The 25,860-nt window shown below is 33.3% G+C and overlaps 1 protein-coding gene across 1 annotated transcript in view; it reads left to right on the top strand.

The window, feature by feature from the left end:
• The first annotated feature begins 3,695 nt into the window (after positions 1 to 3,695).
• The window catches only part of CDC16 (cell division cycle 16), a 61,418-nt gene continuing 39,253 nt past the window's right edge, over positions 3,696 to 25,860 (top strand). The window contains exons 1-9 of the mRNA XM_051984261.1: positions 3,696 to 3,779; positions 5,638 to 5,692; positions 5,796 to 5,893; positions 11,522 to 11,560; positions 11,950 to 12,090; positions 14,423 to 14,582; positions 15,601 to 15,692; positions 17,401 to 17,534; positions 17,991 to 18,070. Of these exons, the coding sequence (XP_051840221.1) occupies positions 3,732 to 3,779; positions 5,638 to 5,692; positions 5,796 to 5,893; positions 11,522 to 11,560; positions 11,950 to 12,090; positions 14,423 to 14,582; positions 15,601 to 15,692; positions 17,401 to 17,534; positions 17,991 to 18,070 (847 nt within the window). The 5' untranslated portion in view covers positions 3,696 to 3,731. The remainder of the gene's footprint in view (positions 3,780 to 5,637; positions 5,693 to 5,795; positions 5,894 to 11,521; positions 11,561 to 11,949; positions 12,091 to 14,422; positions 14,583 to 15,600; positions 15,693 to 17,400; positions 17,535 to 17,990; positions 18,071 to 25,860) is intronic.

Here is a 25,860-nt window from a genome sequence, read left to right on the forward strand (position 1 = left end):
AATGGAAGAATACTTAACAACTATATAAACTGCCAAAAATAATAGGAGGAAATTGAATATCTTAATAAACCTATTTTAGATAAAGAAATTGAACAGGCCATAAAAGAACTTCCTAATTAAAAAAAGCATCAAAACCAGATGACTTTAAATGAACTCTACTACTAACATTTAAAGATCAACTAATTCCAATATTAAATAGATTTATTTGGAATATAGACAAAAGAATTCTAAATTACTTTTATGAAACAAATATGATGATGATACCTAAATTAAGAAGAGGAAAAAGAAAGAAAATTATAAATCAGTTTTACTACTGAATATGGAAAAAATAATAACAAAATTAATTTGGAAGAGTAAAAGATCAAGAATATCAAAGGAACTAATAAAAATAATGTATAGGAAGGAGGGTGGAAAGGAGAGAAAAAACATTTTGGAACACAAAGTTTAACGAGTTAATGTTCAAAACTATCTATGAATGTGTTTTGAAAATAAGAAACTTTATAAAATAGAATTCATTATTTGGTTAGAAAATGATAGTTGGTAAAACTAAAAAGCAGTTTGGCAGAAATTATATCTTATAAAATTTACCACAATAAGATCAAAACAGATACATGACCTAGATATAAAAAGGGAGATATCACAAATAAATTATAATATGGAACATAATTAGCTGTAACACAGGGAAGGAGAATTTATAAATAAATAAGAGTATTACAAAATATAAAATGGATAATTTTGATTACATTAAAGTAAAAAGGGGTAGTACAAATAAAACCAATGTAGCCAAGATTAAAAGCAGAAAATTGGGGGGGGGGGGAAGCGCTGGATTTATAGACAAATTCTTGGATAAAGGTCTCATGTCAAATATATAAAGAACATGTCATAAAAATGAGTCCTTCCCCAGTTGATAAATGGTCAAAAGTTACGAACAGTCTATTTTTTTGATGAAAACAATACTATACATAAACATGAAAAAATGCTCTAAATTATTTTTGATTAGTGAAATGTAAATTATAACAACATTGAGATACCATCTTACACCCAAAAAATTGGCTAAAATGTTAGAAGGGGGAAATACAAATGTCGTAGGATATGTGGAAAAATCGAGTAGAACTATAAACTGATCCAGCCATTTCTAAGAACAATCTGGAATTATACCCAAACAATTATTAAGCTACTTATACTCTTTGATCCAGTAATACTACTATTAGATCTGTTTCCCAAGGTGATCAGGAAAAAAGGAAAAGCACTTATATGTTCTAAAATATTTGTAGCAGCTCTTTGTAGTGGGAAAAAACCCTAGAAATTGAAGGGATGCCCATCAATTGGAAAATGACTAACCAAGTTGGGTATATGATTGTGATGAAATACTACTATATTGTAAGACATGATAAGTAGGTTGATTTTAGAAAAACATGGAAAGACTTGAATGAAATAATGAAAAGCGAAATGAGCAGAACCAAAAGAACATCAAAGTAATAGCAATATTGTTTGAAGAATAAATGTGAATGACTAAGTTGTTTTCAGTATTATAAATATGCAAATCAACTACAAAAGACTTATGAAGGAAGATGCTATCCAACTCCAGAAAACAACAACCGATAAATAGAAGTATGCATTTTGCGTGTGTGTGAAAGTGGTCTTCTCCAGTGTGAGTAGGAAGGAGGGAAATCGTTTAGAATTTAAAATGTAAACAAAAAATTTAAAGATAGAACACAAAAAATGGAGAGGTAGGAGATGATATAGATGTGGACTGTTGCATGAACTTTAAGACTTTTATATTGTTAGATTTGCTTAATTGTTTTAATGTTACAAGAGATGCTGAGTCAAAATAATATATAGATTTTTGTAGAGTCAAGACAAAACATATCAAAAAAAGTTTAAAAACAATGTTAGGAGGATAATGTGCAAACAACTATATACAAATAAAATACATAGAAAGAAATTTGAGATAATTGTAATAAAATAGACATTGGAATTTAAGGATTCCTTGAGGAACCACGCATATTTTTGCATCATTTGACACACCTGGTCCTAGTGTTGAAAATGAGGTTCTGAGAAGACATCTGTTTCTTATCCCTCTATTAATATGTAAACAATTTATCTCCATATATTCCCTTTCAATTATAAAAATATGTATACCTTTCTGCATTTGTCTTGATCCCTGCATTTTCATTTCCAGTTGTCTACTCAGTTCCGGTATTTTATTCCATTAAATATCCATTGTTTCCCTTGTAGAATTATATTTAATTATGCCAGATAATGGTTATAAACCATTTTTTCTCTTGTCTTTTGTAATATTCTATTCCAAGCTCTTATCTCTTCTGTTTAGGCAGCTGCTAAATCTTATATACTCCTTAGTATTTGAACTATTTGTAGCTGGATAGTGCAGTGAATAGTGTTGGACCTGGAGTCTGGTAGACCCTAATTTAAAAATTTGCTCTCTCTTAATAGATGGGTAAGTCACAACTTCTACTTCAGTTTCTTTATTTGTAAAATAGAGATAATGATAGCATCCACTTCTTAAGATTGCTCTAAGGACAATGAAATATTTGTAAAAATGTTTGCAAATCTCAAAGTGCTATATAAATGCTAAATATCATATTTTTCACTACTTATGTGAATTTTTTTCTTTGATCTGGAAGCTATGGACTTGGCTGAGCTTGGACCTCTGTTTTTAGAAATAGCACTGATTTCATATGGGAAAGCTAGTGAGAGGATTATCTTATCTCTTTCCACGCCCCCTAGTCACTGTTAGTTCTTCTTTTGTAACATCTCTAATACTTGCCCTTTCCTTTTTATTCTCACTGCTCCCATACTAGTCCAGATCTTCATCACGATTGCAATAAAGCTTTCTTTCAGTGTAACAAATCTTGCTTATTCCTGCCTGATAAATCTTCCTAAAATGTTTTGTATGTCACTCTCCTTCCATTCACCACTCTAAGTCTCAAAACCTCTGGACAGCATCCCTTTTTTACTTCAATTTTTAACGAAGAGGCGGCACTTCCATTTGATGATCAACAAGGATGAGAGATTATTCTTAAAGGCCCTTCTAGCCCAACTCTTTTGCTTTTACAGATGAGGGAATTTACTTCCCTAATATCACATCATCAGTAGGTCAACAAGCATTTACTCCAAACCATGAAGTGTGCCAGGCACAAAATTAAACCCGAAGTAATACAAAGAAAAAAAAAAAAAAAGCAAGCCAGTTCCTCCTTCTCTTCGTTACGTCATAAACCCCGCCCGCCACTTTCTCTTCTTCGGTTCTTAGCCACCACCTCTTCCCCCTCCAGATCGGTGGTGGGGTAGTCGGGAAGGTCTTGGAACCATCGTTCAGAGCTGCATTTCCCGGGGGACTCTATTTCAAGGAGGGGGACGCCTTTTCCCGTTACACTCCGAGGCAGGCTGTAGGGTATAGCCGCAAGGCTCTGGCGGCCGGCTGGAGACTTGCGGATAGCGCGTGGAAGTTCCAGAGCCTTCTGGGACCGAGACCGGGGCCGGGGTGGGTGGGAGAGAGTTGAGGGGACCCAGAGGCAGCGAATCCGTTTACCCCGAGAGGGCAGCGCGAGGCTGCGGCAACACGCAGGACACACTTCTCTCATCGGTTGCGCCCCGCCCCCTCTCCCCGCCGGCCCCCGTATTCCGCACTCCCCGCACCTCTTCCTCTTCCTCCACCCCCATTCCCCTACCTCTCCCTGGCGCGCAGGCGCCGGCCCAGTCCCCGCGAGAAGATGAACTTGGAGCGGCTGCGGAAGCGCGTACGCCAGTACATAGACCAGGTGTGTGAGAGACTGTGTGAGTGTGATTTGAGTGTGTAGAAACATTTTCTAAGGAGGGCTACTCACGAGACCTTATTCCGAGTCTCGGCCCCGGAAAAGTGGGGTCCTGAGCCCGGTAGGGGAACCTGTTGTGTGCGCGGCCAGGCGAGTGTCAGGCCCAAGCAGAAGTTTAGGCCCCAAAACTGGGAGAGGAAAGGCCGTGAGAGTGGAGTCTATAAGGGATGTGGACTTCACCCCTTGAACCGAATCCTCTGACACTTGGTTTTTTTTTTTTCTGGTAAAAATATCTCCAGATTTCTGGTCCTTCTCCCCCTATCCACGCCCCAAGTGCTGCTGCTTCTTGGGGTTCAAGTGAAACCGTTTTGCCTTGGGAAAAGCAGGATCTTTCCCTGCCTGAAGCTCTCTCGGCCCCACTGTCTCTTCCATTAGATACTAATCTGCCCTGTCTTGAATTATTATTTAATTTGACATTAAGTTATCTAATGTTTTGGAGAACGGAAGTTGGTCAACAAACTCAATTAGGTACAACCTCTGGGCCCAACTCTAAACTGAGTACTGGGGGATACAAAGAAAGGCAAAAATAACACCTATTTCCCAGGTGTTTACATTCAAAGGACAGTCTTGATGTTTTTATAGTCCCCTCAAAGTCTTGAACTAATCATATGCTGAACAAGTTTTTGTGGGTAATTTCTAAGAAGAGACTTAGGAGTCTGGAGTTGATTTAGGTATAAAAGATACAAGGGATTTGTATTCGAGAGGACTGTTTCTTGGTATTGGAGCACCCTGTATTCTTTTATTTGGCCTAGTAATAATTAATAGATAAAGATGTGCGGCGACAAGAAGAATGGATTTGTAGTCAGACAACCTGGATTCAAGTCTTCCAGTTATTTGCAGTAATCTTGGACAAGATACTTTTATCTCTCCAGTACTCAATTGTATCATCTGTCAAATGAGGGGGTTAAACTAGGTGGCTCCCAAAGTCTCTTAACAGCTGTGAATCTCTAAAGATCAAATCTTACTCTGTAAGGATGAACTTACTGTCTTAAAGAATCATTGCATCAGCATTTAAAATTTCCATAACACATTGTCTGTTAAGTCTTAAGGAGAAAGTACAAACTGTATGTCAATAGATATCCCCAAATCCATAGCATTTATTTTGAGATATTTTTATCCCAGCCTGTTTTGATAAATCTTTGTTTTCACTTGTTTTTCTTATAGAGGCAAATAAAAAATGCTAGTGCAGTGAAGACCATTCTTAATTTATTCCAGCAAACTGATGTGAAATGGTATCCGCTTAAAGCTTGTTTAGGGCATATATATTTTTGTCTAACATTTTTAACTCTTGAAAAAATATATTTTAGAATTATCCCATCATAATCCTCAAGTGGTAGTTGAACAGCTCAATTTCTAGCTTTCATCAAGAGAAACTGAAATGGAATAGTGACAACCAGGTAAAAAAAACACAGAAATAGATACAGAATTGGGAATAAAACGTACCATCGATGCTACTTTTTTAACCCTCTTGTGACTTTGTACTGCCATTTTCATTTTGTATTTCCCAAATACTGTACATGAATTTATACCTGTCTTATTTGATCACTGAAGTTTAGCAAATGCTCATAATTTGAATATAATTCTAAAGTTAAAAGACTAAACACTACAGCCTTATTCTTTTTAAAAGCTTATCATAACTTAATTGTCTTGGAGGTATCTTAAAATATATTTTTGGTACCATAGTAAATCATCTTTAGAGGATGTTCATGACAAATCCATTTTATCCTGAATTTTGTCTTTTAAGGACAATGAAGTTTCTATGAACAGAGTTCTTGAAATAACATGATTTCTACTTACTTTGTAGCAACAATATCAAAGTGCTCTATTTTGGGCAGACAAAGTAGCCTCCTTGTCTCATGGTAAGTGACAACTATTATCTTTTATTCAATACCATTTATCGTATAGATTTCTACTATAATTTGGGTCCCTACTAGTGTGTGTAATATTTTTTGCTTTTTTTAGAGGAACCACAAGACATTTATTGGTTGGCCCAGTGTCTTTATCTTACTGCTCAATATCACAGGGCAGCACATGCCCTTCGCTCACGTAAGCTAGACAAGGTAAGATTTTAAGTTTTGTAATATTTTTCACAAACTAATATTTCCAATTTGATCTTTCAAGTTTTATCGATGCTTCTTGTTTTTACATCATAATAATTTCTGGAAAAAAACTGTATTCTTCCCTCTCCCAGCCTACTCTTGCAACAATAAAGAAGGAAAAACAATTAAGCAAAATCTAACATATCAGTGTCTAAGAGTATATTAAACATTGCACACACTGATAGTCCCTTTGTTTGTCCTTCATTCTCCAAGAGGACCATGTCATCAGGTGATACCATGACATGCAGATGAATTGGATTTAAGTGAGGAAGGACTGTACAAAGTCAGCAGCCTCTTTCTTCTGTAGCCATCTGGGTCCAATGACAAAATACATTTTTTTTAAAAATTCAAGCTTTTTATTTTCAAAACAAATGCCTGGATAATTTTTCAACATTCACCTTTGCAAAGCCTTGTGTTCCAAATTTTCCTTCTTTTCCCCATACCCTCTCCTCTAGAAGGCAAGTAATCTAGTATATGTTAAACATGTTAAAAATATGTTAAATCCAATATATGTATACATATTTATTCAATTAGCTTGCTGCACAAACAAAAAAAAAATCAGATCAAAAAGGAAAAAAGTGAGAAAGAAAACAAAATGCAAGCAAACAACAACAAAAATAGTGAAAATGTTATGTTGTAATCCATATTCAGTTCCCATAAACCTCTCTCTGGGTATAGATGGCTCTCTTCATCACAAGATCATTGGAATTGGCCTCAATCATCTCATTGTTGAAAAGAGCCACATCCATCAGAATTAATCACAGTATAATCTTATTGTTGCCATGTACATTGATTTCTTAATTCTGCTCATTTCACTCAGCATCAGTTCATATAAGTCTCTCCAGGCCTCTCTGAAATCATCCTGCTGATTTTTCTTATAGAACAATAATATTCCATAACATTCACATACCATAAATTATTCAGCTATTCTCCAGTTGATGGGCATCCATTCAGTTTCCAGTTTCTTGACACTACAAAAAGGGCTGCCATAAACATTTTTGCACATGTGGGTCCCTTTCCCTCCTTATTATCTCTTTGAGATATAAGCCCAGTAGAAACACTGCTGGGTCAATGCACATTTTGATAGCTCTCTAGGCATAGTTCCAAATTGCTCTCCAGAATGGCTGGATCCCTTCACAATTCCACTAACAGTGTATCAAAAGTCCCAGTTTTCTCACTTCTCCTCTAAGATTTATCATTATCTTTTCCTGCCATCTTAGCCAATCTGAGAGGTGTTTAATGGTATCTCAGAATTGTCTTAATTTGCATTTCTCTGATCAATAGTGATTTGGATCACCTTTTCATCTGATTAGAAATGGTTTCAATTTCTGCATCTGAAAATTGTGTGTCCATATCCTTTGACCACTTATCAATTGGAGAATGGCTTGAATTCTTATAAATTTGAGTCACTTCTTTAAAATTTTAGCGATAAGTCCTTTATCAGAATCCTTGAATATAAAAATTTTTCCAGTTTATTGCTTTCCTTCTAATCTTGTCTGCATTGGTTTTGGTTTTGCAAAAGCTTTTTAGTTTAATATAATCAAAATTATCTGTTTTGTGTTTGATAATGAGCTCCAGTTCTTCTTTGGCCACAAATTCCTTCCTTCTCCACAGATCTGAGAGGTAAACTATTCTTTGTTCTAATATATATGTCTAGATCATGAACGTGTTTCAACCTTATATTGGTATAGGGTGTTAGATGTGTGTCATTGCTTGGTTTCTGCCACACTAATTTCCAATTTCCCAGCAGTTTTTGTCAAATAGTGAGTTCTGATCCCAAAAACTGGAGTCTTTGCGTTTGTCAAACATTAGATTATTATGTCACAGGAGCCACCTGCTAGTGACTGCTGGGATTTAATTCTGATCAGTAGAAAAGATTGTGTCATGTAAGAGGATGATAATGATACCAGGAGACTGAGGCAGTTGCAGTGAAAGTCTCTTAACCTTACCTTTGATTAATTTCATCTCTATTTAGAATATATATTTTCCTTTTTTTCCCCTTTTATTTTATTTTTTATTATAGCTTTTTATTTACAAGTTATATGCATGAGTAATTTTACAGCATTGACAATTGCCAAACCTTTTGTTCCAATTTTTCCCCTCCTTCCCCCCATTCCCTCCCTCCGATGGCAGGTTGACCAATACATGTTAAATATGTTAAAGTATAAATTAAATACAATATAAGTATACATGTCCTAACAGTTATTTTGCTGTACAAAAAGAATCGGACTTTGAAATAGTGTACTATTAGCCTGTGAAGGAAATCAAAAATGCAGGTGGACAAAAATATAGGGATTGGGAATTCTGTGTAATGATTCATAGTCATCTCCCAGAGTTCTTTCACTGGGTATAGCTGGTTCAATTCATTACTGCTCTATTGGAACTGATTTGGTTCATCTCATTGCTGGAGATGGCCACATCCATCAGAATTGATCGTCATATAGTATTATTGTTGAAGTATATAATGATCTCCTCGTCCTGATCATTTCACTCAGCATCAGTTCATGTAAGTCTCTCCAAGCCTCTCTGAAATTATCCTGTTGGTCATTTCTTACCGAACAATAATATTCCATAATATTCATATACCACAATTTATTCAGCCATTCTCCAGTTGATGAGCATCCACTCAGTTTCTTGTTTCTGGCCACTACAAAGAGACCTGCCACAAACATTCATGCATATACAGGTCCCTTTCCCTTCTTTAAGATTTCTTTGGGGTATAAGCCCAATAGAAACACTGCTGGATCAAAGGGTATGCACAGTTTGATAACTTTTTGAGCATAGTTCCAAATTGCTCTCCAGAATGTCTGGATGTATTTACAATTCCACCAACAATGTATTAGTGTCCCTGTTTTCCCACATCCCCTCCAACATTCCTCATTATCTTTCTCTGATATTTTAGCCAATCTGACAGGTGTGTAGTGGTATCTCAGAGTTGTCTTAATTTGCATTTCTTTGATTAATAATGACTTGGAGCATCTTTTCATGTGGCTAGAAATAGTTTCAATTTCTTCATCTGAGAATTGTCTGTTCATGTCCTTTGACCATTTATTAATTGGAGAATGGTTTGATTTCTTATAAATTAGAGTCAGTTCTCTATATATTTTGGAAATGAGGCCTTTATTAGAACCTTTGACTGTAAAAATGTTTTCCCAGTTTATTGCTTCCCTTCTAATCTCGTCTGCATTAGTTTTGTTTGTACAAAAACTTTTCAATTTGATATAATCAAAATTTTCTATTTTGTGATCAGTAATGATCTCTAGTTCTTCTTTGTTCATAAATTCCCCAGGTCTGAGAGGTAAACTATCCTATGCTCTTCCAGTTTAATTATCATCTCATTCTTTATGCCTAGGTCATGAACCCATTTTGACCTTATCTTGGTGTATGGTGTTAAGTGTGGGTCAGTGCCTAGTTTCTGCCATGCTTATCAGAATATATATTTTCTAAGCATAGCCGTGGTTATTATTGTTTACAGAAAAACATACATTTTTTCACAAGCATCATCTGCATCAGTAAAAATGAACTCCAAACGGATATCTCTGACTCTCTGGTTATGTCAGTTTTTACTTGAGCCTTTCATCTCTGCTCAAAGAATAAGATAAAGATTGTATAATAAATCATTCTTTTAGTCTCTTAAATGTGCTGTGATTAGCCACTGTGGGGGCTGGGATTCACAATTTAGGGAGAGGGCTTTGGAAAACTGACTGGTTCCTTTTGGTGGCAATTCCCTTTAACTTTTTACAGGCTTTCTAGGTTCCACACTTAAGCAGGGTCTTCAGCAACTATAGTCATTGACTATTTTATCCTGTGAACCTAATCTATTCCACTGATTGACTACTTTATTTCTTAGTACAAAATGGTTTTGATGACTGCTGCTTTATAATATAGTTTTAGGTCTGGGCTAGTTAGACAGTGACAAAATATTGATCCAGACCATTGGAGATGGCCCTGAATGCAGTGGTAGATCTTGGCCTTAGTAAACTAAGGTTGTTAAGGGATCTCAGTATGATTAAGGCAACACCCCATCAGTGATTAAGACTAGATAAAAAAAAAAAATGACTTTTGCTACTACTTAAAAAAAAAAATTCTACGTGATCAACTATGATAGGCGTGGGTGTTCTCAGCAATTCAGTGATTCAGTCTCAGTAAACTTGAATGGAAAACACCATTCACATGAGAACCATGGAGACTGAATGTGGATCAACTTGCATGATTTTCCTCATTTTTTTTTCCTCATAATGTTTCCCTTTTATTTGGATTTTTCTCTCTCAATATGACTCGTGGAAATGTTAAACAGGAATGTACATGTATAATCTAAAAAGAAAAATACATTTTTTTTAAAAAGAAAGAGAACTTTTAGGGGGGAAAAATTAATCTGGGAGAGAAAGACCCTTAGGATTTCTGACCAAAACAGAAACAGTTGCTATTTTACATTCACTCTCAGCCATCAGAAGCCAAAAAATGACCTAAGTAGGTTGGGTTGGGACTTATTTTTAGTCAATCAGTGAGAGCCAGAGTAATTTGGGGTTAAAGTATAGTCCTTAGAAAAGAAATCTAATATATATCCAATATATCTTACAAAGTTTCCGTGATCAAAATTTGTATTCCTTTGAGCAGAGCACCTACAGATAAGAATGTAATACTTAGGGGTCCTCAAACTTTTTAAATAGGGTCCAGTTCACTGTCCCTTAGACTGTTGGAGGACCGGATTATAGTAAAAAACAAAATCTTTGTTTTGTGGGCCTTTAAATAAAGAAACTTCATAACCCTGGGTGAGGGGGATAAACATCCTCAGCTGCTGCATCTGGCCCACAGGCCGTAGTTTGAGGACCTCTGCAGATGAACCAAGGGAGAGGAGGGAGGGAAGGAAGAAAAGATGGAAAGATGATTACCATGACTTGCAAGTAAATTGGACTTAAGTGAGATAGAACTGTGCATAGTCATTGACCTCACTCTCTCCTTCTGAGCTATCTGGGTCTGTGACAAGATATAGATAGTTCTCTACTACTTCAATGAAAGAAGTAAGATACATTTTTTTCACCTCTTTTACAAAGACAAGCTTGGTTATTATAGTTCCATAGGATGAATTTTGGTTTTATTACGCCTATTGTTTATTTTGTAGACGTTATATTATTTCTTGGTTCTATTTCATTCTCCCTCAATTCATAACAGCCTTCCCATATTTCTTTTAATTGTTTATATTCATTCCATTACATTCATATCACAATTTACCACAATATCAGTCAGTGGGTACCTCCTTTATTTCCAGTATATATTTTGAATAGTGGTACTGTTGGAAAAGTCAAAAACAGACTTTTGTTATTTATTATTCTCTACCTAATGAAGATATCCAGCTGGCTTTGAAGCTATTAGTGTACTCTTAAAATTTGTTAACTGCTGGCAATTAATAAATCTTGACACTTTTTATTAAAAAGAGAAAAATTACTGAATCATTTCAGCTTTTTATAATTGGTGAGTATGTTTAAAAAGCTGGGAAGGAAAGAAATCTGATAGCTCAGCTCAAATTTCCCATATCTATCATTATTTTCAAATTATTTTGATGGCTTTGTAAACTCATTTCTTTTCTAGTTATATGAAGCCTGTCGATACCTTGCTGCTAGGTGTCATGTAAGTATGTTTTATTATATTTTTTAAATTAAAAGAAAATCATATTTTAAAAAAGTTTAAACAGTAGTATTATTTCTCTAATACCTGCCCTTTCTCTCCACCCCATATTGTAACAATTTCAGTGATGAGATTTAGCAAGTCATTATAATATTGTTATATCAATGTTCATATAATTATTTTCTTAATATTAGTTTATTGTTGAGTACTTTTATTAATATGGTGCCACATTGCACTTTATCTTCCCATTAATTTCAAAAAGTTGGTATATGTTTGAAAAAATTGTTCTTAGGAAAATTTAAATTTGCCCTTTTAAAATTTAGAAAAATATGTATTGGGGCTTTAACAGTCACTCTTAATTAAACTTTTTGCAATTTCAATTTTCTATATAGTATGCTGCAAAGGAACACCAGCAAGCTCTTGATATTCTTGATATGGAAGAACCAATTAACAAAAGATTATTTGAAAAATACTTGAAAGATGAAAGTGGGCTAAAAGAACCTTCTAATGACTGGGAAATGTCCCAATCTTCAGTAAGTAATGGTTTGGTGGATTTTTTTTTCCAATGATCTTTTTATTAGAGAAAATATTAATATGTCATAGGAATACTATGAAAAAATGTTATGTATGCCATATTACAAAACTAAATTGCTTCTTTCATATAGTTATAAGCAAATTAATATAGCTGTTGTATTTTCTATTACCTACTTTACTTACTACTTCTGTTTTTCCTTTTTTTCCTTTCTAAGAACTCCAGGATAATAGAATGCTTTTGTGTCTAGCAGGCATATTAAAGTGTTATTAATATATGTTTAGATTCATCTTATTGCCTTCCCAGCATATTTTGTTTAATCTTGTTGCCTGTGACTTACATTTTCTTGCTTAATAGTTAATAATAATTTAAATGCCATTTATTTACAACACTACAAGGTAAATGATGTATTAGTGTCCTCATTTTTTGGTTAAAGAAACTAAAGTTCAGACAGATTAACTTGCCTATGGTCACACAGAGTCAAATTTGAATCCAGATCTCTTTACTCCAGATTTAGCTTTTTTTTCATCTAATTATATATACTTCAGCAGATTTATAGTCTCATTTACATCAAAACTTCTCTGTTCAGATTATAACACATCCACACCTTTCATCCTATACATTTCTTATTTGTGTTTTTTCTGCGAATCTTCCATAGATGGCCTATTAATAGATTAGAAGATTTATTTTGAGTTTTTCATTATTTCATGGACACCAGATCAAGACTCGATTCTCTTTCTCCCTGTTATTCCTCACTCTTAGACATAGCTCTTTTCTAGTCATTTATGTCCTTAATGCTGTTGTTATTTTTATGTTATTTTAAATTATTTTTCACCTAGTTATTATTGTCAATATTCTGCAGCTTACCCCAAATGTGCATCTGTTATTTAAATTACTTGCAATTAAAATTTCTCTAAAAAACTCGTATTTTGCAAAATCCTCTTGATTTGTAGTTTATGGTCTTAGTAGCATAAAATATTGCTGTTAAAAAGATTGAGTAATTTCCCCAATTCAGTCCAGCAAAATCTATTAGTCAATTCTGAATCTATTTTATTCTCTCTTTCTAAATTCCTATACAACTATATGAGTTGGTATTATGATTTGGTCATTGGATCATTTCCATCTGGAAAAAGATTGGAACATGATTGTAATAGACTTTAAATGCCAAACAAAAGACTGCATATTTTATCTTAGAATAGGAGTTAATAATAACACTTTTTATGTCATAGACTTCTCAGAATAATGTTTTCTCTAAAAATTAATAACTGAAGGAAATGCCAAATTCTAGTTGGAGATTAGCGAAAATTAAGATATAAATTTTTTATTATTCAAGGTTAACAGATGCTTTGAAGATCCTTTGGGAACTGTGAAGCCCAGGTTAAGAATCCTTGGGGTAAATGCAAAGAGCAGTCTCTGAAGCTTCTTCAGTGGAAGAATAACATGACCTGTGCTTTGGAAATAGCAAGTTGAAAGCTTAGTTGTATAAAGAATAGATTAGAAAAGGGAAATACTAGATGCAAAGTAAAAAAATTAGACTATCTTTTAGTAGTCCAAGCAAGAGTAGGTATGGTATAAATAAAAAGAAAGAAAGATGTGAGAGAAGTTTGAAAGTGAAATCATTGCACCTGACTGGCTCATTTGGGCCAGTAGCATAAAGATTTTAAAAAGATGAGAAAATAGACGCGTGGGTCCGTAGTTGCAGGTAAACTTAATATTACCTTTTTTGTTTTTGGTAACACTTGATTTATTTTCCCATTCTTTAAAAATTTTCGTTTCTTTGAGATGGCCTTTAAAAATGAACATGAATTATGTCACCTTTAGTTCAAATTTCTTTCTACTCTTTCCACTTTCATTTTCATATGTGCCATTCTACTTATAGTATATTCACTGCTGAATTGGGCAAAATCCATTTGCGGTAGGTCCTTCTGTTATCTGTCAGAATAAAATTATCTCCATGATAATTTTTAAAGTGCACTTTTAATGGGCTTTTGTATAAATCGGGTCACTTTGCCTTTGTAATAAGCTCAATCCCATTGCCAAAGCCTCATTCATCATCTTTGAAGTATGTTGCCCATTTGTTATAATGCAAAGAATTGTTTTTATTAGTTTTATAGGAACAAAAACATTACTAGCATATTCTTTACTTAGAGCATTGAGTATAAATGAAGATTCTCAAAATTGATAAACATATTAAGGTTCATCTAAAGAAACTTCTTAGCTTTTGTTTTCTTATTTCTACTACACTATAGTTAATCAGTTAGAAAGAAATTCCATTAGATGTAAAATACTTTTCAGGCATTTACTCAGGCTCTAATGTGTCGTTTTCCCACCAGATTAAAAGTTCTATTTGCCTTTTGCGAGGAAAGATCTATGATGCTCTAGATAATCGAACCTTAGCAACTTATAGCTACAAAGAAGCCTTGAAGCTTGATGTCTACTGCTTTGAAGCATTTGATCTTTTAACATCACACCACATGCTGACAGCACAAGAAGGTTTGGAAACTAAGGCATTTTTATTCCCTTTTACATATGGAAAATTAAAACTATAGAATTTGTATTCAGTGTATTTAGCTGAATTTTTTAAAAAATGTTTTTATTTTAAATCCACAAAATCGTGGAAAGACTTGATAAGATTAAACAACTTAACTATTGGGATATATATAGATGACATAATATAGAGAAAAAATCCCAGAATAGGAGTGTGATCTGGATTCAGGTCTTAGTTTACATCATTTACTGTTTGACCTTAGACAAAGTAGCTCTCTTGAGACTCAGTTTACCTATTTGTGAAATGAGGACAAATCTTAATCTACCTATTTCTAGTGAATATTAGAAGATTTTGGCCAATTAATGGAAACTTTTTAAATTCCCCTTTTCAAAACTTCTTAGTATCATTACCTATTCTGTCGTCCTTCCCTCCTATCTCAGAAAAAGTAGTATCCCTACTCCTTGCTAACATAATTCAACTTCCTCCCTGTCACCTCCTCAACCCTCATCTCCTTGAGAAGTAAATGAATCAGTGAATTTGAAGTCTTGTAATTTTACAGTACTAATATAAATATATATGGCCATTCTCCAAAGAGCAATCAATAAAATAGTATCAACAGAGATATTTTGATGTGAGTTGAAAGAATTCATAAATGTAGAGCTAGAAGGACCTCATCTAGTCCAATTTCTTCATTTTACAGATGAGAAAACAATTCTTTTTTGAGAGAGCTGGAGCTCAGTATAAAAGAAAATGGTAGTATTTAATTTCCTTACTTTTGTCATACCTAGAGAAAGGAAACTGAATCATTCTGGGGGCTGGGAAAATTGGTCCTTGCACTTTTCTGCGAGGTGGGGAATGGTCCAATATATCTTGGTGCCTATTTCTATTTTTATTCCCAGTATCTATTGACTCCCCTTTTGAGTGATTCATTATTTAGAGCAAAAATTGTAAGAAACATTTTCTGATGGCTATATATTTTTTTTCATCAATATTTTAATCTTCACATTAAAATTTTTTTCATAGAAAAAGAGCTACTTGAATCCCTACCTCTTGGCAAGCAATGCACAGAAGAACAAGAATTGCTGCGTTTTCTTTTTGAGAATAAGTTAAAGAAAGTAAGTAACAGTTAATTTTCATGCCTTTCATTCTGCCTTCCCCTTGTCCAGGAGAATTGCACTCCTCTGTTTTGTTTGAGTCTAAGCATGGAATAATAATAATAATAATAATTCTTCAACTCTAAGCATGCATTCTATTCATGGTTAAATTATGGAAATGAAGATAGTAAGGAAATTTGTCTTGATATTTGGGAAATCATATTTTAATCCATTTATTAAAAATGAAATTATAATTCAAAACTCTAAAAGGTACTCTGTTGGTCTAAACATAGATATTTTAAAACTAAAATCAGTTTCAGTGCTTGTCCTTGAAAGCTAGATCTCGGACTTAATATTTATTTTCTTTAAATAATTATCTCTTCTTTATCTCTTAGCAAACTGTTAAAATGACATAATGCTACATTTTTATTGTGTGTAAATTATGATGGGAAATTAATATAAAGTATTTTGAATGCTGCATCACTTTCAGGTATTTAAGAGGTTGCTTATTGCATGGAAGGAATAATTAACTAAAATCATAGAATATTACAATTAAAAAGAACTTATTGATCATTAATCAAATGCTTTCATTTTATATATGAGAAAATTGAACCCAAAAGAGGTTATTACTTCCTCAAGGCTACATAATATATTTTTAGGCTAAAAAAAAAGTGAATGCAGCTTCAAAATATCTGCACTCAATGTTCACCATGTTTTTTAGTTAGTGATATTATGTGGAAGGTATAAATTTTCAATTCTTCAATCCTGGAAAATTATATTTTCATTTTTGAGAGAAATTTTTGAGTCTCTGAGTTTTCTCATTCTGGAAAATATTGTCTGCACATGGTAAGAAAAAACTGCATGCTGTGATCACTACGTTTATCCTATCATTAACCTCCAAACAAGTGAGTAATAATAGGCTCTCTAGTCTAATATTTATAACATCCTTTCCTCTTTTCTGTTGGCTTTCTATTGAATTTGTGTTACTATAACTATTATTTGTCTGAATTGTTTTATGAATAACAAATGCTATATGGGTATACTTTACAAGGTCATGTTCTTATCAATAATAGTGCTCATTACAGACTATGTTTTGAATATCTGAAATAAAAATGTTCCAACCAAAGAACAAAACAACTTTAATATATCTCTGTAAATGGAAATATGAAGGCCAAAGAGTTTTTGAGGTAGTGAGGTGGCTCACTGGAAAGATGACTAGATTTGGAGTCAGAAAGACTCAAATATGACTTCAGATACTTTTTAGTTTTATAATCCTATAAATCATTTAATCTCTTATCTGCCTCAGTTTCCTCACTTATAAAATAAGGATAACAATAGCATCTACCCCTCAGAATTGTGGTGAGGATGAAATGAAATGTTTTTAAAGTTTCTGATATATTCTGGTGCATAGTAAGCAGTTAATAAATGCTTGTTCTATTTACCCACTCCTTTGTCCTTTTGATTAAAGTAGAAAAATTATTGCTCCAAAAGAGTTTTATTGAAAATATGGAATCTGCAAATTGAAAGGGACCTCAGAAACTTTGTACCGTGTTTCATTATTTGTTTTAATGTGAAATTGGTATATTTTGCTTGGTATCTTTTACCCTTTCTGAAATGAAGTATACAAATTTCTAGGGACCCGAATGTCCCTAGATAAATACTTTAAAAACTTGACCAGTTTGATTTTATCATATTCTCAATTTATATTAAAATATTTTCTATGTTTCAGTATAATAAGCCTAGTGAAACTGCCATTCCTGAATCTGTAGATGGTCTGCAGGACAATCTGGATGTGGTAGTATCTTTGGCAGAAAGACATTATTATAACTGTGATTTTAAAATGTGCTACAAGCTGACTTCAGTGTAAGTATCTACAGCCATCTGTTATTTAAGGCCCTTTCTTTGGTGTTTTCTCATTTGGTTATTATTCAGTTAACCTTCATTACACAGTATTCTCCTGAGATATGAAAGAATAAATCCAAAGATGAAGCTGTTTCTTCAAATCTTAGATTAGATCAAGTTTAGATTAGGTCAATGTTTAACTTGTTGCACATTAAAAGACTCTTTAAATATTACTAGTAGTTATTTTTTTCAACTTTAATCCTACTGATTAGTTCATATTTCTTTAATATTTTCCTCTATTTGGTTTTCCTATATTTGTTCTACTTGGGATAAATCATTTAGTGATTGTTTGAACTAGACTTAAATTACAAATAAATATAGTCACCCTAGTATGACTTCATGTATTAATGATAATTTGTTAGAATGAGTATTTTATTCTGCTTCTAGAATAGTAATACATAGTACTTTGACTTTCAGAGTAATGGAAAAAGATCCTTTCCATGCAAATTGTTTACCTGTGCATATAGGGACTCTTGTGGAACTGAATAAAGCAAATGGTAAGAACTTTATTTTTAAACTAAAATGGTAATTAAAGTTGCATAAGACTTTTATTAGGGGAGGGAAGAGAAAATTACAATTTAAGCAAGCTATATTAATCTTTTAAAATCACAAGATTTCTTGAAATCCTGAAATTTGGTCATACAAACAAACCCCCCAGTAACAGAGTGTTCTGGTAGCAAGAAGTATAACAAAGAAAACTGAAGAAAATTATGTAATAATTTAGCATTGGAAAATAAAAAAAAATTGTTAATGTGTCTGTAGTAAATTGCGTTTCAGCATAGGGAGTTAAAGACCAGAAATTTCAAAAAATGTCAAAAAAAAAAAAAAAAAAAGGAATGTCAAATCATCTTAGTTTCACCTATATCTGTGCAGGAATGTTCTCTGTAACATTGCATAAATGTTAAACTCAGCTTGGAACAACCACTACTACTTAACCAAACAAATAGCCATACCCACACACTAGCATTCTATTACATATATTGTTAACCCAACTCAGGCATGCATTTAAAGGAAAGATTAAAAGGCATAAAAGGAACCCGGCAAACAAAAACCCCGCGTGTTTACCAAAAACATCACCTCTAGCATTTACAGTATTAGAGGCGCTGCCTGCCTGGTGAGTTACAACTTTATGGCTGTGGTATCCTGACCATGCAAAGGTAGCATAATCACTTGTCTCTTAAATAGGGACTAGTATGAATGGTATAACGAGGGTTTAACTGTCTCTTATTCCCAATCAGTGAAATTGACCTTCCCGTACAGAGGTGGGAATACTGATACTAATACTTAACTTTTTTCTAATTACATGTAAAAACAATTTTTAACATTTGTTTTTTAAAATTTTGAGCTCCAAATTCTCTCCTTTTCTCTCTCTGACATGGCAAGCAATTTTATATAGGATATACATGTACAGTCATATAAAATATATTTCTATATTAATCATTTTATTAAAATATAAAATAAAATAAAAAATACAGGCCAAAAAAAAAACAAAACCCTGGAAATAAATAAAGTAATAAATTGTATTGTTTGATCTGCATTCAAATTCTGTTCTTTCTCTAGAGGTAGGTAGAATTTGTCATCCTAGTCCTTTGAAATTGTTTTAGATTATTGTATTGCTGAGGAAACTGAGTTATTCATAATTGATTCTCTTATAACATTGCTGTTATTGCATACAGTGTTTCTTTGGTTTTGCTCACTCATTTCGTATCAGTTAATTCTCTCCAGGTTTTTCGTAACTCCTCAGTTCTTATAGCACAATTGTATTCCATCCCAATCATGTACCACAGCTTGTTTAGCCATTCTCCAATTGATAAGCATCTTCTCAATTTCCAATTCTTTGTCACCACAAAAAGAACTGCTATAAATATTTTTGTACATATAGGTCCTTTTTCTTTCTTTCTTTTTTTTTTTTCTTCAGTCTCTTTAGGATACAGACCTAGTAGTGGCATTGCTCGATGAAAGGGTTTGCCCTTTGGACATAATTCTAAAATGCCCGTCATAATGGTTGGATAAATGCACAATTTCACCAAGAGTATACCAGTGTCCCAGTTTTCTCATATTTATGATTTTCCTTTTTTGTCATATTAGCTAGTCTTACAGTTGTGAGATGACACCTTATAGTTACTTTAATTTGCATTTCTCTAATCAACAGTGATTTAGAGCATTTTTGCAAATAACTAGATATTTTGAATTCTTATGATAACTGCCTATTTATGTTCTTTGACCATTTATCAATGGGGGAATGATTTATTCTTATGAATTTGATTCAGCTCTCTATAGATTGAGAAATGAGATCTTTATCAGAGAAAATTGCTATAAAATGTTCCCTCCCATTTTCTGCTTTCCTTATAATCTTGGCTGTATTGATTTTGCTTGTACAAAATCAATTTTTAATTTAATGGAATCAGTTATCTACTTTATATTCTGTAAAGCTTTCTCTTTTTTAGTCATAAATTCTTCCCTTATCCATAGATCTGACTGACACACTATTCCATACTCCCCTAATTAGTTTATGGTTTCTTTAAAAATTGCATTCTAGTTTTCCCAGCACTGTTTTTTGTCAAATAATGAATTCTTGTCACAAAAGCTGGGATCTTTAGGTTTATCAAATACCAGATTACTGTGATCATTACTTTCTGTATTCTGTGTACCCAGTCTAGTCTACCTTGTGTACCACTCTCTTAGCCAATACTAGATTATATGGTGATTACTACTTTGTAAGTCATTTTGAGATCTGTTATAGCTAAGGCATCTTCATTCATCCTTTTTTTATTGATTTTTTTGGATGTTTTTGACCTTTTGTCCTTCCAAATAATTTTTTTTCAAGCTCTATAAAAATAATTTTTGGTAGTTTAGTATGGTTTTGAGTGAGTAAATTAATTTAGGTAGAATTGTTATTTTTATTATATTGGCTTGGTCTACTCCTGAGGAGTTAATATTTTTCCAGTTGTTCAGATGTGACTATTGATATGAAAACTTTTGTAATTGTGTTCATATAGTTTCTGGATTTTTCTTGGGAGGTAAACTCCCAAGTGTTTTAAATTTTCTTCAGTTACTTTAAAAGAAAGGTCTCTTTTTGTCTCTTGCTGTTGGACTTTGTTGGTAACATGTAGAAATGATGATCTGGATTTAAGTCCAGCAGCCTTGTTAACCCTAATTATTTCAGTTAATTTTTCAATTGATTCTCTAGAAGTTTTCAAGTATACCATACATAATATCTTCTAGAAATAGTGATAGTTTTGTTTCCTTATTGGGAATTGTAATTCTACTTCTTTTTCTTTTCTTATTTCTATTACAATACTGAGTAATAGTAGTTCTGATAGGCATCCTTTCTTGTCTCCTGATCTTATTGTGAGGGCTACTAGCTTATCCTTGCTACAAATAATGCTAACTGATGGTTTTTAGATAAGTATTATTTGTAATTTTCAGGAAAGCTCCATTTATTTCTGTGCTTTCTAGTGTTTTTAATAGAAATAAGTTGTATTTTGTCAAAAGCTTTTTCTGCAACTTTTGGGATAATAATTGATTTCTGTTGGTTTTATTATTGATATGTTCAATTATGCTGATACTTACTGAAGCAGCCTTGCATTTCTGGTATAAATTCTACCTGGTCCTATTGTATGATCTTTGTGATATATTATTGTAATTTCCTTGCTATTTTATTTAAAAGTAATTAAAATTTTTTTGGATCAATATTTGTTAGGGAAATTGGCCCATATTTTTCTATCTCTGTTTTTGCTCTCCCCAGGTTACATATCTGCACTGTATTTATATTGTAGATTCCCTCCTTGTCTGTTTTTCCAAATAGTTTATGTGATACTAGAATTAATTTTCTTTACATATTTGGTAGAGTTCACTTATGAATCTAGGTCCTGAGATTTTTTTCCAAGGTAGTTCATTTGTGGCTTGTTCAGTTGTTTTTTTTTAAAGAAGGAGTTATTTAAGTATTCTGTTTTCCTCTTAATCTGGGCAAATCTATATTTTTGTAAACATTCATCCATTTCATTTAAATTGTTAAATTTGTTGCCAAATATTAGGGCAAAATAGCTCTGAATTCTGCAGATTTGCTAATGTTAATTTTTCAATTAGTTTTGTAGTTGATTCTCTAGGAATCTTCAAGTATACCATCATCATCTTAGTTTCATCTATATTGTTTGTAAGTTCACCTTTTCACTTTTGATACTGGTTATTTGGTTTTCCCCTTTACAAAAATCTAATTAACCAGTGGATTATCTATTTTATTGTGGTTCTTCCCTCTCCCAATAAAAAACATCTAAGTTTTATGTATTGGTTCAATGATTTTCTTACTTTCAATTTTATTAATCTTTCCTTTGATTTTTCAGAATGTCCACTTTGTTTTGATAGTTTTGTTTTCTAAATTTTTTAATTGCATCCCCAATTTATTGAACTGCTCTTTTTCTATTTTATTGATGTATGTGTTCAGAGATATAAATTTTCTTCTAAGTACCACTTTGGCTGCATCAGATAAATTTTGACATGTCTCATTTTGTCATTCTCTTTAATGAAATTAATGATTGTTTTTATTTGCTCTTTGACCCACATTCTATAGGATTAGATTATTCAGTTTCTAAGTAATTTTTTATCTCTCTTTCTACTGCCTTTTATTGAATGTAATTTTTATTGTATTATAATCTGCAAAGGATGCATTTAATATTTCTGCTTTTTCTGCATTTGGTTAGGAACTTTTCATGCCTTAATACATTGTCTGCTTTTGTGTATCTGCCATGTACCACAAGAAAAAGGTATAGTCCTTTCTGTTCCCATTCAGCTTTCTCCAGAAGCCTATATCATATCTAACCTTTCTAAAATTCTATTAACTTCTTTCTTGTTATTTTATTGTTGTTGTTAGATTTGTCTAGTTCTGAGAGGGAAAAGTATACTTATACTATTTCCTCTTGTAACTCATGTAACTTTTCCTTTATATCCTTTAAGGATTTGGATGCTATAGTATCATTGGTAATATATGTTTCGTAATAATGCTACCTCATTGTTTGTGGTACCTTTTAGCAAGATAAAGTTTTCTTTCTCATCTCTTTTAATTGGGTCTATTTTTGTTTTTGCTTTGTCTGAGATCATTGCTATCCATGCTTTTTTTTTTTTAAACTGTATTTGAAACATATTAAATTGTGCTCTGGCCTCCTACTTTTACTCTTCATGTGTTTCTATGCATCAAATGTATTTCTTGTAAAGAACATTATTGTAAGATTCTGGTTTTCAATCCGCTTTCTATCTCTGTTTTATAGGTGAGATCATCTTATTCCCATTCACAGTAATTATCATTACTTATATATTTCCCTTCTTCCCTTTTGAGTAAGATTCACATATTACCAACCATCACCCTCCTCATTCCCTCTATCTTTCCTGCCAGCAAAACACTTGTGAAAAAGGATAGGATAAAAGGAGTTTGTTTCTGACCACTGCCTCCCTGAATTTTCCCTCCTTTCTATAAGTGCTCCTTTATTTTAGCCCTCTCTCTTCCTACTTCACTAAGTCTATGGTATTGTCTCTTTCAGCTAGTGAATAAGATTCTAGTATTGCCCACCAACCCCCTTCCATTCCCTCTATCTTTCCCTCCACTATAAGGGCTCTTTTATATGCTGCTTTTATGTAAGAAAATTTATCCCATTCTACTTCTCCCTTCCCTCTTCTCCATGTGCACTTCTCTTTCTCAGCATTTATTTTGCTTTTTTTTTTTTGGGGGGGGGGGTGCTAACATCCCATAATAGTCAACTCATATCTGTGCCCTTTGTGTATATGCCTTTGAGTTATTAGTATCATGCCCCCCCATGCAGGAATGTAAACAGTTTAACCTCATTGAGTCTCTTATAATTTCTCTTTTCTTTTACTTTTTTGTATTTTTCTTGAGTGTTATATATGAAAATCAGATTTTTGGTTTGGCTCTGATCTTTTCATTAGGTTAAATTTTTTGTAGCTTAAAAAGTTATCTTTTTCATTTAATATATTCTCCCTCCCATTTAATGTGTGCAGTTCACATTTTTCTTTGAGGCTTTGTTTGTAACTATTTTGATATTGGTGTCTTCTAAGTTTGTGTGTTGATCTTTTCTCTGTCTCCATAGTAACTTTCTAAGATCAGGTTCTTTTTTTGTTGTTTACTCATTTATCCAGTCTTGGGACTCTGCTCCTGGAATAGAGGAGGCATTGTCCCAAACTTCATGTTTTTCACACTGTTATTTTTAGAGCTAATTCTGAGAATCAGTAAGTTGTTCTTTCAAAGATGGTATGATGTATGTGAGGTGTGGTTATTGCTTTCCTGGCCTGTGCTTTGTTCTGTGATCAACCATTTTTTCCACAATTGGGACTTGGTCTCTATTTTTCAGCTTCAAGCCATAGTATGCTAGTGCTCATCCTCATCCTGATCTGGATCCCGAATGGGCATTACAGCAGTCCTGTACCCATCGCCAGCAAAGTATATGGTCCCTGTAATCTCCTTCTAACCAGTATTTTAATCCCCTTACTATATGTGACCTGAGAACTCTGGAAGCTGCCCCTGCCCATTCAGTTGTTCCACAGCCTTTGCTGGTTTTCTGGGGCTTGATCTGCTAGTGGTTTTTGGAACTCCTCCTGTGTTGGACTGCATTGCATTCTTGCCCCAATAAGTCAAACCTCTCCTGTTGCTCTTCTAAGATTTCTTGGGCTGGAAAATTATTTCATTGGGTCTTTTTGTTGGTTTTGCTGCTCTAGAATTCATTTTGAGACATTGAGTGCTTGCCTTTCTGACACCTTGAAACTTGCTACTTCTTTTTTTTTTTTTTTTAGTGGAAATAAATATGTATATATTTATATTCTTGCACATACATAAATGCAATGCTCTGAAAAACTTAAAGCACTATGTAAATAGTTGACTTATTATTATTTGTATCCTCCAGAACTTGGCAAAAAGTAGATATTTAAGAATACTTGTTAAATTGAGTTGGAAGTGCCCCCCTGATACTTTGTAAATCCCAAGGTAATAATGCATATAGTAGGAATCTTCAAACTATAGCTCAGTGTCTGTCTCCTCAATAACAGGAAGGAGGAACAGGGGAAAGAAAGATTTCTTTTTTTTTTTAAATTTTTATTTTTTATTTAATGATTACTTTATATTGACAACATTATTCCTTGCACTCGTTTCTTTTCCGATTTTTTTTCCCCCTCCCTCCCTCCACCCCCTCCCCTAGATGGCAAGCAGTCCTTTATATGTTGGATATGTTGCAGTATATCCTAGATACAATATATGTTTGCAGAACCAAACAGTTCTCTTGTTGCATAGGGAGAATTGGATTCAGCAGGTATAAATAACCCGGGAAGAAAAACTAAAATGCAGATAGTTCACATTCGTTTCCCAGTGTTCGTTCTTTGGGTGTAGCTGTTTATGTCCGTCATTTATCAATTGAAACTTAGGTCTCTTTGTCAAAGAAATCCACTTCCATCAAAATATGTCCTCATACAATATCGTTGTAACTTGCTACTTCTTAAAGCAATCTATTCTACTTTTAGATAGCTCTAGTTACTAGGAAATTTTTTTTCATATTAATCCAAAATTTGCCTCTGAAACTTGTAGTCATTCTGATTTTGCTTTCAGGCAACAACAACACAAAAGTAGTGTATTTTTACTACATAACAGTTGACTTTGAAAATAGATCGTTTCCCATAAGATTTATTTTCTCTAGGTGTTGGCCAACATTTATGTGGTGGTGTTTCTATTACTTTTACCATTCTGATTGCCCTCCAGGATACACTTTTTTTTCAATTCCCTTTTTCAGATATGGTTTTCACATATGAACACAGTCCTCATGACATAGTCTGATCTACAAACCCAACCACATTGAACATTGTGTTTATATGAATGAATATTAAAATAATATTTATTTTTGTCTGCTCTGTCACAATGACTTCTCTTAAGCTTGCAGACCACTAAAAACATTTGGATCTTTTTGGCATGAGCTCAGAGAAACAGAATTGTGTCACTGAAAGAATGGTGGAATTATGAAATCGAATAACTGGGTAGATGTCTGAGCTTTGCAGTTTACTATTTTTATGATCTTAAGCATATTATTTGACCTACATGTGTTTGTTTTCTCATTTGTAACATGAAAAGGAGGAGTTGCACTAAATAACTTTGTTGAGGTTGGGAAAGAGGGACCCCAAGTCCCAGAACAGTTTCACAGGGTGTCTCAGAAGAATTTGCAGGCTTGAACCCTTCTAGTCAAGGGGCAAAGTTTTGTTGCAATAGTAATTGTAACACCATTATAAAAGTGGGCAGAGA

This window comes from Antechinus flavipes, chromosome 3 (genome assembly GCF_016432865.1).
Source record: "Antechinus flavipes isolate AdamAnt ecotype Samford, QLD, Australia chromosome 3, AdamAnt_v2, whole genome shotgun sequence".
NCBI classification, from domain to species: domain Eukaryota; kingdom Metazoa; phylum Chordata; class Mammalia; order Dasyuromorphia; family Dasyuridae; genus Antechinus; species Antechinus flavipes.